Source organism: Oncorhynchus masou, chromosome 27, assembly GCF_036934945.1.
Source record: "Oncorhynchus masou masou isolate Uvic2021 chromosome 27, UVic_Omas_1.1, whole genome shotgun sequence".
Taxonomy (NCBI): Eukaryota; Metazoa; Chordata; class Actinopteri; order Salmoniformes; family Salmonidae; genus Oncorhynchus; species Oncorhynchus masou.
This window is the reverse complement of record NC_088238.1, coordinates 45,729,119-45,743,300: the sequence shown is the minus strand read 5'-3', so window position 1 is coordinate 45,743,300 and position 14,182 is coordinate 45,729,119. Positions and strand designations below refer to the sequence as shown.

The 14,182-nt window shown below is 47.8% G+C and overlaps 1 protein-coding gene across 1 annotated transcript in view; it reads right to left on the bottom strand.

Moving 5' to 3' along the window:
* LOC135516290 (kin of IRRE-like protein 1) overlaps nt 1-14,182 on the bottom strand; it is a 38,073-nt gene that overhangs the window by 16,602 nt on the left and 7,289 nt on the right. Inside the window, exon 2 of the mRNA XM_064940458.1 lies at nt 4,772-4,921. Coding sequence (XP_064796530.1) covers nt 4,772-4,921 — 150 coding nt within the window. The remainder of the gene's footprint in view (nt 1-4,771; nt 4,922-14,182) is intronic.

Sequence of the window (14,182 nt, the reverse complement as noted above, 5' to 3'; positions counted from 1 at the left end):
ATAAATGGGAGGGAAATGCTCATTTGGAATGTATTGGATGTAATAATAGCTAACCAAAAACACCTGTGCATAATCCCTAATGCAAATGCACACAACCATGCACATATTTACATCTCTCTCTGTCTGTCGCTCTCTCTTTCTCACGCGCTCTCTCTCGCTGTCTTTCACAGTTCCAGTGGTGCCATACATTCTCCCCAGCAGATGGCAGCCATGCTCTCTTTCTCCAGCCAGGGAAGAAATGCATGCCTTTATGACAATGACATTTTAGAGGACTCCAAACGGACAGAAATGCTGGCGCAGATTTCATGTCCTCTCTCCTATACATAAATTCCATCTGAATCTCTCTGTCACTGTAGCATGTACTGTAGGCTTCAAATTAGCTTGCCCTCCCTAACCTTGTGTGTCCTTGTACGTGGCATTGCATGTGTGTCTGTGCGTTGTCTATGGGTGTATTAGCATGTGAAATGTCAAACGAGCGAAAGCGTATGAAAGGGAGAGATAAAGGGAGAGGGAGAGAGAGCAAGGGTAAGAAGGTCTGCTAAATGACTCAAATGGAGAAGGAGCGAGGGAGCGAAGCAGGGAGAGAGCGAGCGAGAGAGGAGCGAGGGAGAGAGGCAGGGTGAGGGCGAGAGAGGCAGGGAGAGGGCGAGAGAGGCAGGGAGAGGGCGAGAGAGAGCGAGGGAGAGAGGCAGGGAGAGGGAGCGTGTGTATAAGGGAACCAGTGTTCATTCACATGTTTCTATTTAAAAGCTTTGGCTTGAAGCACTGAACCATTACAGTAACAATGTGATTAAAAGAGACAGAGAGAGAGAGAGAGAGAGAGAGAGAGAGAGAGAGAGAGAGAGAGAGAGAGAGAGAGAGGGGGGGAATGGTGAGGGGACAGACGAACAGGACGAGGGGAGAAAGCAGCAGAGGAAAGGAGTGAGGGAGAGAAAGAATGAGAGAGGGTTTGAGAGAGAGCAGAGGCAAAGAGAGAGGAGAGTGTGAAGGAGAGGAAGAGAGCGGCAGAGGGGGGAGAGATAGAGGGGTTGAGCATGAACAGAGGAGAGAGAGGGAGAGGGAGAGAGAGGGAGAGAGAGGGAGAGAGGGAGAGAGGGAGGGAGAGAGGGAGAGAGAGGGAGAGAGAGAGAGGAGAGAGAGAGGGGAGAGAGAGGGAGGAACAGGCAATCAAGCAGGGAGTGAAGGATGCAAAGAAAGAGAGAGGAAAGAGGGCAGAAGTGTGGCATGAAAGATAGAATAACAAGCCTTTATTGTACAAGTCGGAGAGAGAGAATATGAAATAAAATCAAATGTTATTGGTCGCATACACATATTTAGCAGATGTGCTTGTGAAATACTCGTGTTCCTAGCTCTAACAGTGCAGTAGTATCACATTCACAACAATGTGCACGAATCTAAAAGTCAAATCTAAATGGAATTAGAAAATATAGAAATATTAAGGCAAGCGATGTCGGGGTCCGGATTATAAATATACAGTATATATATACTGAACAAAATATAAATGCAACATGCAACAATTTCAGCAATTTTACTGAGTTACAGTTCATTTAAGAAAATCAGTCAATTAAAATAAATTCATTCGATTTCACATGACTGGGCAGGGACGCAGCCATGGGTGGGCCTGGGAGGGCAAAGGCCCACCCGCTTGGGAGCCAGGTCCACCCACTGGGGAGCCAGGAGGTTATTATGGTGTTGAAGGCTGAGCTGTAGTCAATGAACAGCGTTCTTACATAGGTATTCGTCTTGTCCAGATGGGATTGGGCAGTGTGCAGTGTGATGGCTACTGCATCATCTGTGGATCTATTGGGGCGGTATACATATCGAAGTGGGTCTAGGATGTCGAGTAAGGTGGAGGTGATATGATCCTTAACTAGTCTCTCAAAGTTCTTCATGACAGAAGTGAGTGCTACGGGGCGATAGTCATTTAATTCAGTTACCTTTGCTTTCTTGAGTACAGGGACAATGGTGGACATCTTGAAGCAAGATGGGGACAGCGGACTGGGTTAGGGAGAGATTGAATACATCCGTAAACACTCCAGCCAGCTGGTCTGCGCATGCTCTGAGTACGCGGCTAGAGATGCAGTCCTGGCCGGCAGCATTGCGAGGGTTAACACGCTTAAATGTCTGACTCACGTCGGAGAATGAGAGCTCACAGCCTTTGGGAGAGGCCCTTGTTGGCGGCACTGTAATATCCTCAAAGCGGGCGAAGAAGATGTTAAGCTTGTCCAGAAGCCAGACTTCTGTGTCCGGGACGTGGCTGGTTTTCCCTTTATAATCAGTGATTGTCTGGAGTCCCTGCCACATACTGTACGTCTCTTGACTGAGCCTTTGAATGACTCTGTCTCTGTACTGATGTCTTGCCTGTTTGATTGCTTTACAGAGGATATAACTAGGCTGTTTGTATTCGATCACATTCCCAGTCACCTTGCCGTGGTTAAATGTGGTGGTTTGCGCTTTCAGTTTTGAACGAATGCTGCCATCTATCCACATTTTGGGGTTTGGATAGGTTTTAATCGTCACAGTGGGAACAACATCCCCTATACACTTCCTGTTGAACTCAGTCACTGTGTCAGTGCATACATCAATGTTATTCTCAGAGGCAACCCGAAACATATCCCAGTCCGTGTGATCAAAACAGTCGCTGAATAGACCTTAGCATGGACACTTCCTGTTTGAGTTTCTGCTTATAGGAAGGGAGAAGCAAAAATGGAGTCGTGCTCTGATTTGCCGAAGGAAGGGTGGGGGAGGGCCTTGTAGCTATCTCGGAAGGGAGAGTAACAATGGTTGAGAGTTTTTGAAGTGTGAGTACTGCAGGCGATGTGTTGATAGAACTTCGGTAGTGTTTTCCTTAGATTTGCTTTAGTCCCAAGCTATAATAAATACATCCTCATATTGGCCGTTTCCAATTTGCACAAGGTCCGGTGTAGTTCCCTGAGAGCCATCGGGGTATCGTCTTGAGGTGGAATATACACGGCTGTGACGCTAACCAAAGATAATTCTCTAGGGAGGTAATGGGGTTGACATTTGATTGTGAGGTAGTTCTAGGTTATGTGAACAAAAGGACTTGAGTTCCTGTACGTTACCAAAATCACACCATGAGTAGTTAATGTGTATAATACAGATATATAGGTAAAGAGAGAGATGGATAGATAGAGAGAGCGCCAGGACCACAAATACAAATTCCATCTAGACACTGTTGCCCGAGAGCACACAAAAAACTATACATACCTCGGCCTAAACATCAGCACCACAGGTAATTCCACAAAGCTGTGAACGATCTGAGAGACAAGGCAAGAAGGGCCTTCTTTGCCATCAAAAGGAACATAAAATTTGACATCCCAATTAGGATCTGGCAAGAAATACTTGAATCAGTTATAGAACCCATTGCCCTGTATGGTTGTGAGGTCTGGGGTCCGCTCACCAGCCAAGAATCCACAAAATGGGACAAACACAACATTTTAAATCAGCATGCAGAATTCTGCAAAAACATCCTCTGTGCACATCAAAGAATGCATGCAGAGCAGAATTAGGTCGACACCCGCTAATTATCAAAATCCAGAAAAGAGTCATTAAATTCTACAACCACCAAAAAGGAAGAGATTCCAAAACCTTCCATAACAAAGTCATCACCTACTATACATAGAGATAAACCTAAGAGATGAACCCTAAGCAAGCTGGTCCTGGGGCTCTGTTCACAAACACAAACAGACCCCACAGAGCCCCAGGACAGCAATACGATTAGACCCAACCAAATCACCAGAAAACAAAAAGATAATTACTTGACACATCGGAAAGAATTAACCAAAAAAACTGAGCAAACTGGAATGCTATTTGGCCCTAAACAGAGAGTACACAGTGTCCGAATACCTGACCACCGTGACTGTCCCAAAATTAAGGAAAGCTTAGACAATGTACAGACTCAGTGAGCATAGCCTTGCTATTGAGAAAGGCCACCATAGGCAGACCTGGCTCTCAAGAGAAAACAGGCTATGTGCACACTGCCCACAAAATGAGGTGGAAACTGAGCTGCACTTTCTAACCTCCTGCCAAATGTATGACCATATTAGAGACACATGTTTCCCTCAGATTGCACAGACCCATAAAGAATTCAAAAACAAATCCACTTTTGATAAACTCCCATATATATTTGGTGAAATACCACAGTGTGCCATCACAGCAGCAATATTTGTGACCTGTTGCCACAAGAAAAGGGCAACCAGTGAAGAACAAACACCATTGTAAATACAACCCATATTTATATTTATTTATTTTCCCTTTTGTATTTGAACTATTTGCACATCGTTACAACACTGTACATATGTTTCTGATGCAAATAAAGCCCTTGGAATTGAATTGAGAGCCTGATATTGAAAGACATAGAGAGACTGAAAGACACAGACACAGAGAGACAGACACAGAGAGGAAAACACAGAGAGACAGACACAAAGAGACAGACAGAGAAACAGACACAGAGAGACGGACACAGTGAAATAGACTCAAAGAGACAGACACAGAGACATACACAGAGAGACAAACACAGAGAGACAAACACAGAGAGACAGACACAGAGAGACAGACACAGAGAGACAGACACAGGGAACAGACACAGAGCGACAGACACAGAGAGACAGACACAGGGAGACAGACAAAGAGAGACAGACACAGAGAGACAAAAATAGAGGCTTTTTCAGGAAGGCAACTAGACTGGGTTTCGGTGTTGGGTTTCGGTGTTGTTTTGACATGGGAGGTGTTAGAGTTGTACTAGTCTCACCCCTGAGGTCCTCTCCGATGCCCAGGGCCAGTCCATCCTTGGTCCACTGCACAATGCCGGAGTAGTTAAACACAACACAGGACAGAATCACCCTCTGGCCCCGCACAACCGACTGGTCCGCTGGCTCCTGGGAGAAACGCGCTGTCCACACTGGGGTAGGAGAAGGAGGGAGGGGGAGAGAGAGGCAGAGAGAGGGAGAGAGATGGGGAGAGAGAGAGAGAGAGAGAGAGCGAGAGAGAGAGAGAGAGAGAGAGAGGGAGGAAGAGAGAGAGAAAAAAGAGAAGAGTGCATAAACATGGTTACAAACATCATGTGTTAATGTTACATACACAGCTGTGTTGTTGTTACAGTATATACATACAGCGTCATTATACACAAACTGAGAATTAATATATAAATTGTAGAAGCCAAAGAGGAGCATTTCACTCATTGGAGTTTTTGTGGTAATATGAGACAGCCTACAAGCTAAATTCTTCTTAATCTACAATGATCTACAATTTCAGATGGTGTGTTTGATATTGTCTCTCTTTCTCCTTCAACAGAAGACAGAGATAACAAGTTGGAGATGTAGAGGGAGTGCATTAAGATAAAGAAAGATGGAAAGGGATTGAAGGAAAAGTGAGAAAAATAATTGAACAATGAAGGGAGAGAGAGAGAGGTTGTGAGACTTGAGCTGAGTCAGGAGGAAAGAGAGGAGAAGAGAGGACAAGGGAGGAGAAGAGAGGAGAAGAGATGAGAAGGGAGGTGAAGAGAGGGGAAGGGAGGAGAAAAGAGGGGAAAGAGAGGAGAAGAGAGGAGAAGGGAGGAGAAGAGAGGAGACGAGAGGGGAAAGAGAGGAGAAGGGAGGAGAAGAGAGCTTCCCTTTTCTTAAACCTCTCTTTCTATCTATCTCTCTCTCTCTCGTTCTCTTCTCTTCCATCTCTCTCTCTATCTCGCGTCTAACTACAGTACATGTCATTGTCTCTACTCTACAGGGCTGTTCCAGCTCTCGGATGAGAGCCACCACAGTTCTTTCTGCAGTATAAAACCGTGCCGTATTCATCTGATGAAGTGTTGTGACTGCTTGTCCAATATGAAAAAGGTTTTGTTCCACAGTACACAACACACAGTAAATACGGCGCTCATCAAGACGAAGGCCGTTAAACGATGAGAGAATCCAAGTTGGTTGTGTTGTTTTCTTTCTCTTGTCTGCACTATAATGTTGTTGCTACATGTCCTCGTAAACAATGAAAGAATGGCAATCAAAGTCGCATTTCTCCCATTTATTTGTGCTGTTTCTCTCTCTCTCTCTCTCTCTGAACGTGGATAGTTGTTATAAATGTATACATATGTTGTACATGTCATTTCTTCATACCGCTTTCCTCATAAACAATGAAATAATGACAATCAAGGTCCCACTTCTGTCTCACTTTTTGGTGTTGTTTCTCTCCCCTCTCTCTCTCTCTCTCTCTCTCTCTCTCTGAATGTACTGTATACACACATTGTATATGTTCTTTTCCCATACTGCTTTCAATTTAATTACATTTTTTTGTATTTGACCCCCTTTTTCTCCCCAATTTTGTGATATCCAAATGCAATCCAATTATGATCTTGTCTCATCACTGCAACTCCCCAACGGGCTCGGGAGAGGCGAAGGTTGAGTCATGCGTCACCCGAAACATGACCCGCCAAACCGCGCTCTTAAACACCTGCCCACTTAACCCAATGTGTCGGAGGAAACTGTTCAACTGACAACCGAAGTGAGCCTGAAGGTGCCCGGCCCGCCACAAGGATTCACGATGAGCCAAGTAAAGCCCCTCCCGGCCAAACCCTCACCTAACGGTGGGCCAATTGTGCGCCGCCCTATGGGACTCGTGGGCATGGCCGGTTGTGACACAACCTGGGATCGAACCTGGGTCTATAGTGAACCTGGGTCTGCGATGCAGTGCTTATTAGTATGCTGCGCCACTCGGTAGGCCAGGCCATATTGTTTTCTATTTCCGTGGTCGTCCTCCTTCTCTAGTGGTTGGAGGGGGTTTAGAGCCACGCTGTCACAACCCATTTATCATATTAAATATCAGCCCTCTAGCTTGGCTATTTCTCTCTCTCTCTCTCTCTCTCTCTCTCTCTCCCCGTTCCCTCTCTCTCTTACTTCTCCTCCCTCTCTCTCTCTCTGAACCCTCCAGCGTTCCTCTGTAGGTCCCCATCTCTCTCACTTTCTTAACAACTGGCATATGCCTGCTCACCCCCCCCCCATGACCCAAAGTCTCTCTCTCTAACTCCCTCCATATCGCTCTTTTTTACTATAACCTCCCCAACATGATTGAATTTGTGTGATTTAAGGAGGTAGCCTACAATATGCCTGATATCATGAAAAACACAGCCATGTGTAAATAATGTCCCAGTCAATAAAAATAAAAAAAGCCTTCAGACAGAAACAGAACGTACATTTTTCCAAAGAGAGAGTAAAACATCATGTAGATAGATATTATCTGCATTTGTAGATCTAGCATAGGCCTACTACAAGTCAATCACAGAAAATAGAAAAAATCAGTGGTCCTAGAATTGAGACTTGTGGCACACCACGTTAAAGAAAAGACCGCTCCCAAAGTGACAATATCAACGTGATCCACCATTAGTCCAAATATAAGCTGTGCGATGACCACGAAAACTTCTAAATTAGGACTCCTACCCAGTCAGATTAAATCAACGTAGCTCGCTAGATACGCTATCTAATCTGTTAGCCTCCTCTGACCACTGAGATGAGGCCGTAATGCTATGCTCCAACAACAACTAAGGACTAAACAGCATCAGAGCAGGCAAGGCATCACTCCCGCTACCTAAAACACCACTGGACAAGGTATTCTCTTCACGGTCATTTAAAACCACAAACAAGATCCACAGTGGGAATGCAGACTACACACTGAGACAACGGGGATGTCAGGCTATTTCAATAGCTTGACAAGGAGAGCACTCAGCAGCTTCCCAGGTATTGCTTACATTAGGGGTACACAAAAAAATACAGATCCTCGCCCAAATCTGTATGGTCTTTTTGTAGCTCTCTTCTCTGTGTATTTCCATATTACTTGCTCATATCATTCTTCAATATGTGAGTGTCTGAGCAGGAGAGAACACGTGAAAAAGCTATACAAAGAGAGTAGAGAGAGAGATGGGAAGAAAGAAAAGACAGAAGAGAGAGAGAGAGAGAGAGAGAGAGAGGAAGCTCATGTATTCTTTTATTATGTGGGTTATGCTGCAGTGACAAATTTAGAGTGTCCTGATTTCCTTGAGTCAGTGATCCCCAGATGCCATCGAGAGACTCCGAGTACCCTGACCGCACAAAGACATGGTCACAAAGTACCCTGACCGTACACGCACACACACACACACACACACACACACACACACACACACACACACACACACACACACACACACACACACACACACACACACACACACACACACACACACACACACACACACGCACATACATACATGACTAAACCTTTGCCACACAGACATATGACAACATCCTACACCATGTCTTCCCAGACACACACACACACACACACACAGTCAAACCCTGACCGGTGACCACATAGAAATAGGACACACCCATCAACACACACACGGTCAAACCAAACATTGACCACATTGGCTGGTGATGATGTGGCAGGATAGAGACATCGCGGTCACCAAACTCTTATCCACACAGACACTGAGGTAAAGCAAGCCCTGTTGTCAACATAGCCACATTTGACACACCAAAGCCTGACCACACAGTCACGGAGACCTACAATTAACACCTTCTGTGTCTCACAATCCCATAATCTTAACAACAACATAACATGCTACAGATTTGCTTTCGCTCTGTGTGAAATGTGGTGCTTTGTCTTCTATCACAATAGGCTTAATCCCAGCCCCCGTGCTAATAAGAACGCCATCAAGACAGAATACATGCGCCTTTAATTCTTAGATAGGATGCTCTGCCCCTACCTATCTCCCCACGCGTACGCGATCAACCTAAAAATCCATTTTTGAATTCAAAGTTTTCCTGTCTCCCAAGCAACCAAAAGGCTACAACATGATGCCATGACGTCAGGGCTTTGTCTGATGTGCCTGAATGAATTGACTGCATGCTATTAATCCTGTTCAAGCAATAACGTTTGATAAAATCACATTTGTATGGATCTGTCAATCAATCTAATGATCTCTATCTGCCTATCTATCCCTGTATTCCTCCCTCTCTCCCTCTCAGTCCCGCTCTCCCTCTCAGTCCCTCTCTCACTCTCAGTCCTGCTCTCCCTCTCAGTCCCGCTCTCCCTCTCAGTCCCGCTCTCCCTCCCAGTCCCGCTCTCCCTCTCAGTCCCGCTCTCCCTCTCAGTCCCGCTCTCCCTCCCAGTCCCGCTCTCCCTCTCAGTCCCGCTCTCCCTCCCAGTCCCGCTCTCCCTCTCAGTCCCACTCTCCCTCTCAGTCCCTCTCTCCTCCCAGTCCCGCTCTCCCTCTCAGTCCCACTCTCCCTCTCAGTCCCGCTCTCCCTCTCAGTCCCGCTCTCCTCTCAGTCCCACTCTCCCTCTCAGTCCCTCTCTCCCTCTCAGTCCCGCTCTCCCTCTCAGTCCCGCTCTCCCTCTCAGTCCCTCTCTCCCTCTCAGTCCCTCTCTCCCTCCCAGTCCCACTCTCCTCCCAGTCCCGCTCTCCCTCTCAGTCCCGCTCTCCCTCTCAGTCCCACTCTCCCTCTCAGTCCCGCTCTCCCTCTCAGTCCCGCTCTCCCTCTCAGTCCCACTCTCCCTCTCAGTCCCTCTCTCCCTCTCAGTCCCTCTCTCCCTCTCAGTCCCTCTCTCCCTCTCAGTCCCGCTCTCCCTCTCAGTCCCGCTCTCCCTCTCAGTCCCTCTCTCACTCTCAGTCCTGCTCTCCCTCTCAGTCCCGCTCTCCCTCTCAGTCCCGCTCTCCCTCTCAGTCCCTCTCACTCTCAGTCCTGCTCTCCCTCTCAGTCCCGCTCTCCCTCTCAGTCCCGCTCTCCCTCTCAGTCCCTCTCTCCCTCTCAGTCCCACTCTCCCTCTCAGTCCCGCTCTCCTTCTCAGTCCCGCTCTCCCTCTCAGTCCCTCTCTCACTCTCAGTCCTGCTCTCCCTCTCAGTCCCGCTCTCCCCCTCAGTCCCTCTCTCCCCCCCAGTCCCGCTCTCCCTCCCAGTCCCTCTCTCCCTCTCAGTCCCTCTGCCCCTCTTCCTCTCTCCAGTTTAGCCAATCCTGTTCTGTCGTTGGATCACAGACTTCCGTCACCATGGCAACAGCCGACGTCTAAAGTAACTGCCCCCCAAAAAAGTGTTTTTGTGTATGTGTGTGTGCATGCATGAGGGTGTGTGTGTGTGTGCATGCATGCATGAGGGTGTGTGTGTGTGTGTCTGTCGAAAAACCTCCCTTGTTTCTGATACAACCATTTTCTGCAAAACGTTAATCATGACCTCATCCTCCCTCCACCTATCCAGTTAATTGTCCAGCGCACCGCTGTCTCTTTCTCACTCTCTCTATTCCCTTTCAGACCATATCATCCATATTCACTTTTACTATCTTATCCATTCAATACGGCATGTCGTCTCTGTTTCCTATGTGTGGACGGCAGTTGGTGATACTTAAATATCTGAAATACCGAAATGGCAAAACAAGGAGATGGACGGATGACAAAACTGTGATGACGATGAGGATGATGATGAGGATCGGTTTACGTGTAAGGGCACAATGACAAAGTCAGGAGTGCCACTGTTGCTGCCCGACACCACCTGAGTCTAACTGACAATAACCGCATGGCGGTATGGTAGACTAGACTGGGTATAACCTACCTCACCATGGCAATACTGTTACATGGCATAAAGGTAGAGGGAGAGAAAAAGGGAGCATGTTGCCATCATGTCAGTCAACAAATGAAGGTGACTGGCTAGAGGTGGAGAAGGAACAGGGGAAGACAAGGAGAATGAGAAAGAGGGGAGACTCCTTTCTTTGTCTGGTGCATTGTGCACATTTTTCCCCTCCTCTGTCATCTTCCCTCTCTATCCTCCCCTTGACAATACTCCTAGACCCCTCTCTTTCCCTGTCCCTTTGTCACCATGTACCCCCGGTTCCTTCCCTCTCTTTCCCTGTCCCTTTGTCACCATGTACCCCCGGTTCCTTCCCTCTCTTTCCCTGTCCCTTTGTCACTATGTAACCCCGGTTCCTTCCCTCTCTCTTTCCCTGTCCCTTTGTCCACATGTAACCCCGGTTCCTTCCATCTCTTCCTCTTTCTCTTTGTCACCATGTAACCCCGGTTCCTTCCGTCTCTTTCTCTTTGTCACCATGTAACCCCGGTTCCTTCCGTCTCTCTTTCCCTGTCCCTTTGTCCACATGTAACCCCGGTTCCTTCCCTCTCTTTCTCTTTGTCACCATGTAACCCCGGTTCCGTCCCTCTCTTCCTCTTTGTCACCATGTAACCCCGGTTCCTTCCGTCTCTCTTTCCCTGTCCCTTTGTCACCATGTACCCCGGTTCCTTCCCTCTCTTTCCTTTGTCACCATGTACCCCCCTTTGTCTTCCCCCGGTCTCTTTTCTCTTTGTCACCATGTACCCCGGTTCCTTCCCTCTCTTTCTCTTTCTCTTTGTCACCATGTACCCCGGTTCCTTCCCTCTCTTTCTCTTTCTCTTTGTCACCATGTACCCCGGTTCCTTCCCTCTCTTTCTCTTTGTCACCATGTAATTCCCTCTCTTTCTCTTTGTCTTTGTCACGTCCCCGGTTCTTCTCTTTCCTCTTTCTCTTTGTCACCATGTACCCCCGGTTCCTTCCCTCTCTTTCTCTTTGTCACCATGTACCCCGGTTCCTTCCCTCTCTTTCCCTGTCTCTTTGTCACCATGTACCCCGGTTCCTTCCCTCTCTTTCTCTTTGTCACCATGTACCCCCGGTTCCTTCCCTCTCTTTCTCTTTCTCTTTGTCACCATGTACCCCCGGTTCCTTCCCTCTCTTTCTCTTTCTCTTTGTCACCATGTACCCCGGTTCCTTCCCTCTCTTTCTCTTTGTCACCATGTAACCCCGGTTCCGTCCGTCTCTCTTTCCCTGTCCCTTTGTCCACATGTAACCCCGGTTCCTTCCCTCTCTTTCTCTTTGTCACCATGTACCCCGGTTCCTTCCCTCTTTCTCTTTGTCACCATGTAACCCCGGTTCCTTCTTCCTCTTTCTCTTTGTCACCATGTACCCCTTTCATCCCTCTTTCCTCTTTTCTTTGTCACCATGTACCCCGGTTCCTTCCCTCTCTTTCTCTTTGTCACCATGTACCCCGGTTCCTTCCCTCTCTTTCTCTTTGTCACCATGTACCCCCGGTTCCTCTTTCTCTTTGTCACCATGTAACCCGGTTCCTCCCTCTCTTTCTCTTTGTCACCATGTACCCCCGGTTCCGTCCCTCTCTTTCTCTTTCTCTTTGTCACCATGTACCCCCGGTTCCTTCCCTCTCCCTTCTCTTTGTCACCATGTACCCCGGTTCCTTCCCTCTCTTTCTCTTTGTCACCATGTACCCCTGGTTCATTCCCTCCCTCTCTTTCTCTTTGTCACCATGTACCCCCGGTCACCATGTACCCCCGGTTCCCCTCTCTTTCTCTTTCTCTTTGTCACCATGTACCCCGGTTCCTTCCCTCTCTTTCTCTTTGTCACCATGTACCCCGGTTCATTCCCTCTTTTCTCTTTGTCCACCATGTACCCCGGTTCATTCCCTCTCTTTCTTTTTGTCACCATGTACCCCGGTTCCTTCCCTCTCTTTCTCTTTGTCACCATGTACCCCGGTTCATTCCCTCTCTTTCTCTTTGTCACCATGTACCCCCGGTTCCTTCCCTCTCTTCCTCTTTGTCACCATGTACCCCGGTTCATTCCCTCTCTTTGTCACCATGTACCCCGGTTCCTTCCCTCTCTTTCTCTTTGTCACCATGTACCCCGGTTCATTCTTCTCTCTTTCTCTTTGTCACCATGTACCCCCGGTTCCTTCCCTCTCTTTCACTTTGTCACCATGTACCCCGGTTCCCTTCTTCTCTTTCTCTTTGTCACCATGTACCCCCGGTTCCTTCCCTCTCTTTCTCTTTCTCTTTGTCACCATGTACCCCGGTTCCTTCCCTCTCTTTCTCTTTGTCACCATGTACCCCCGGTTCCTTCCCTCTCTTTCTCTTTGTCACCATGTACCCCCGGTTCATTCCCTCTCTTTCTCTTTGTCACCATGTACCCCCGGTTCCTTCCCTCTCTTTCTCTTTGTCACCATGTAACCCCGGTTCATTCCCTCTCTTTCTCTTTGTCACCATGTACCCCCGGTTCCTTCCCTCTCTTTCTCTTTGTCACCATGTACCCCTGGTTCCTTCCCTCTCTTTCTCTCTCTCCTTGTCACCATGTACCCCGGTTCCTTCCCTCTCTTTCTCTTTCTCTTTGTCACCATGTACCCCGGTTCCTTCCCTTCTTTCTCTTTGTCACCATTCCCTCTTTGTCACCATGTACCCCGGTTCCTTCCCTCTCTTTCTCTTTGTCACCATGTACCCCGGTTCCTTCCCTCTCTTCCTCTTTCTCTTTGTCACCATGTACCCCGGTTCATTCCCACTCTTCTTTCTCTTTGTCACCATGTAACCCCGGTTCCTTCCCTCTCTTTCTCTTTGTCACCATGCAACCCCCGGTTCCTTCCCTCTCTTTCTCTTTGTCACCATGTACCCCGGTTCCTTCCCACTCTCTTTCTCTTTGTCACCATGTACCCCCGTTCCTTCCCTCTCTTTCTCTTTGTCACCATGTACCCCGGTTCCTTCCCTCTCTTTCTCTTTGTCACCATGTACCCCCGGTTCATTCCCTCTCTTTCTCTTTGTCACCATGTACCCCTGGTTCATTCCCTCTCTTTCTCTTTGTCACCATGTACCCCCGGTTTATTCCCTCTCTTCTCTTTCTCTTTGTCACCATGTACCCCTGGTTCATTCCCTCTCTTTCTTTCTTTTGTCACCATGTACCCCCGGTTCATTCCCTCTCTTTCTCTTTCTCTTTGTCACCATGTACCCCCGGTTCATTCCCTCTCTTTCTCTTTCTCTTTGTCACCATGTACCCCCTGTTCATTCCCTCTCTTTCTCTTTCTCTTTGTCACCATGTACCCCCGGTTCCCCCTTTCTCTTTGTCACCATGTCCCTTCATTCCCTCTTTTCTCTTTGTCACCATGTACCCCCTGTTCATTCCCTCTCCCTCTTTCTTTTTTGTCACCATCCCCGGTTCATTCCCTCTTTTCTCTTTCTCTTTGTCACCATGTACCCCCTGTTCCTTCCCTCTCTTTCTCTTTCTCTTTGTCACCATGTACCCCCGGTTCATTCCCTCTCTTTCTCTTTCTCTTTGTCACCATGTACCCCGGTTCCCCTTCCCTTTGTCACCATTTACCCCCGGTTCCTTCCCACTGTCCTTTGTCTT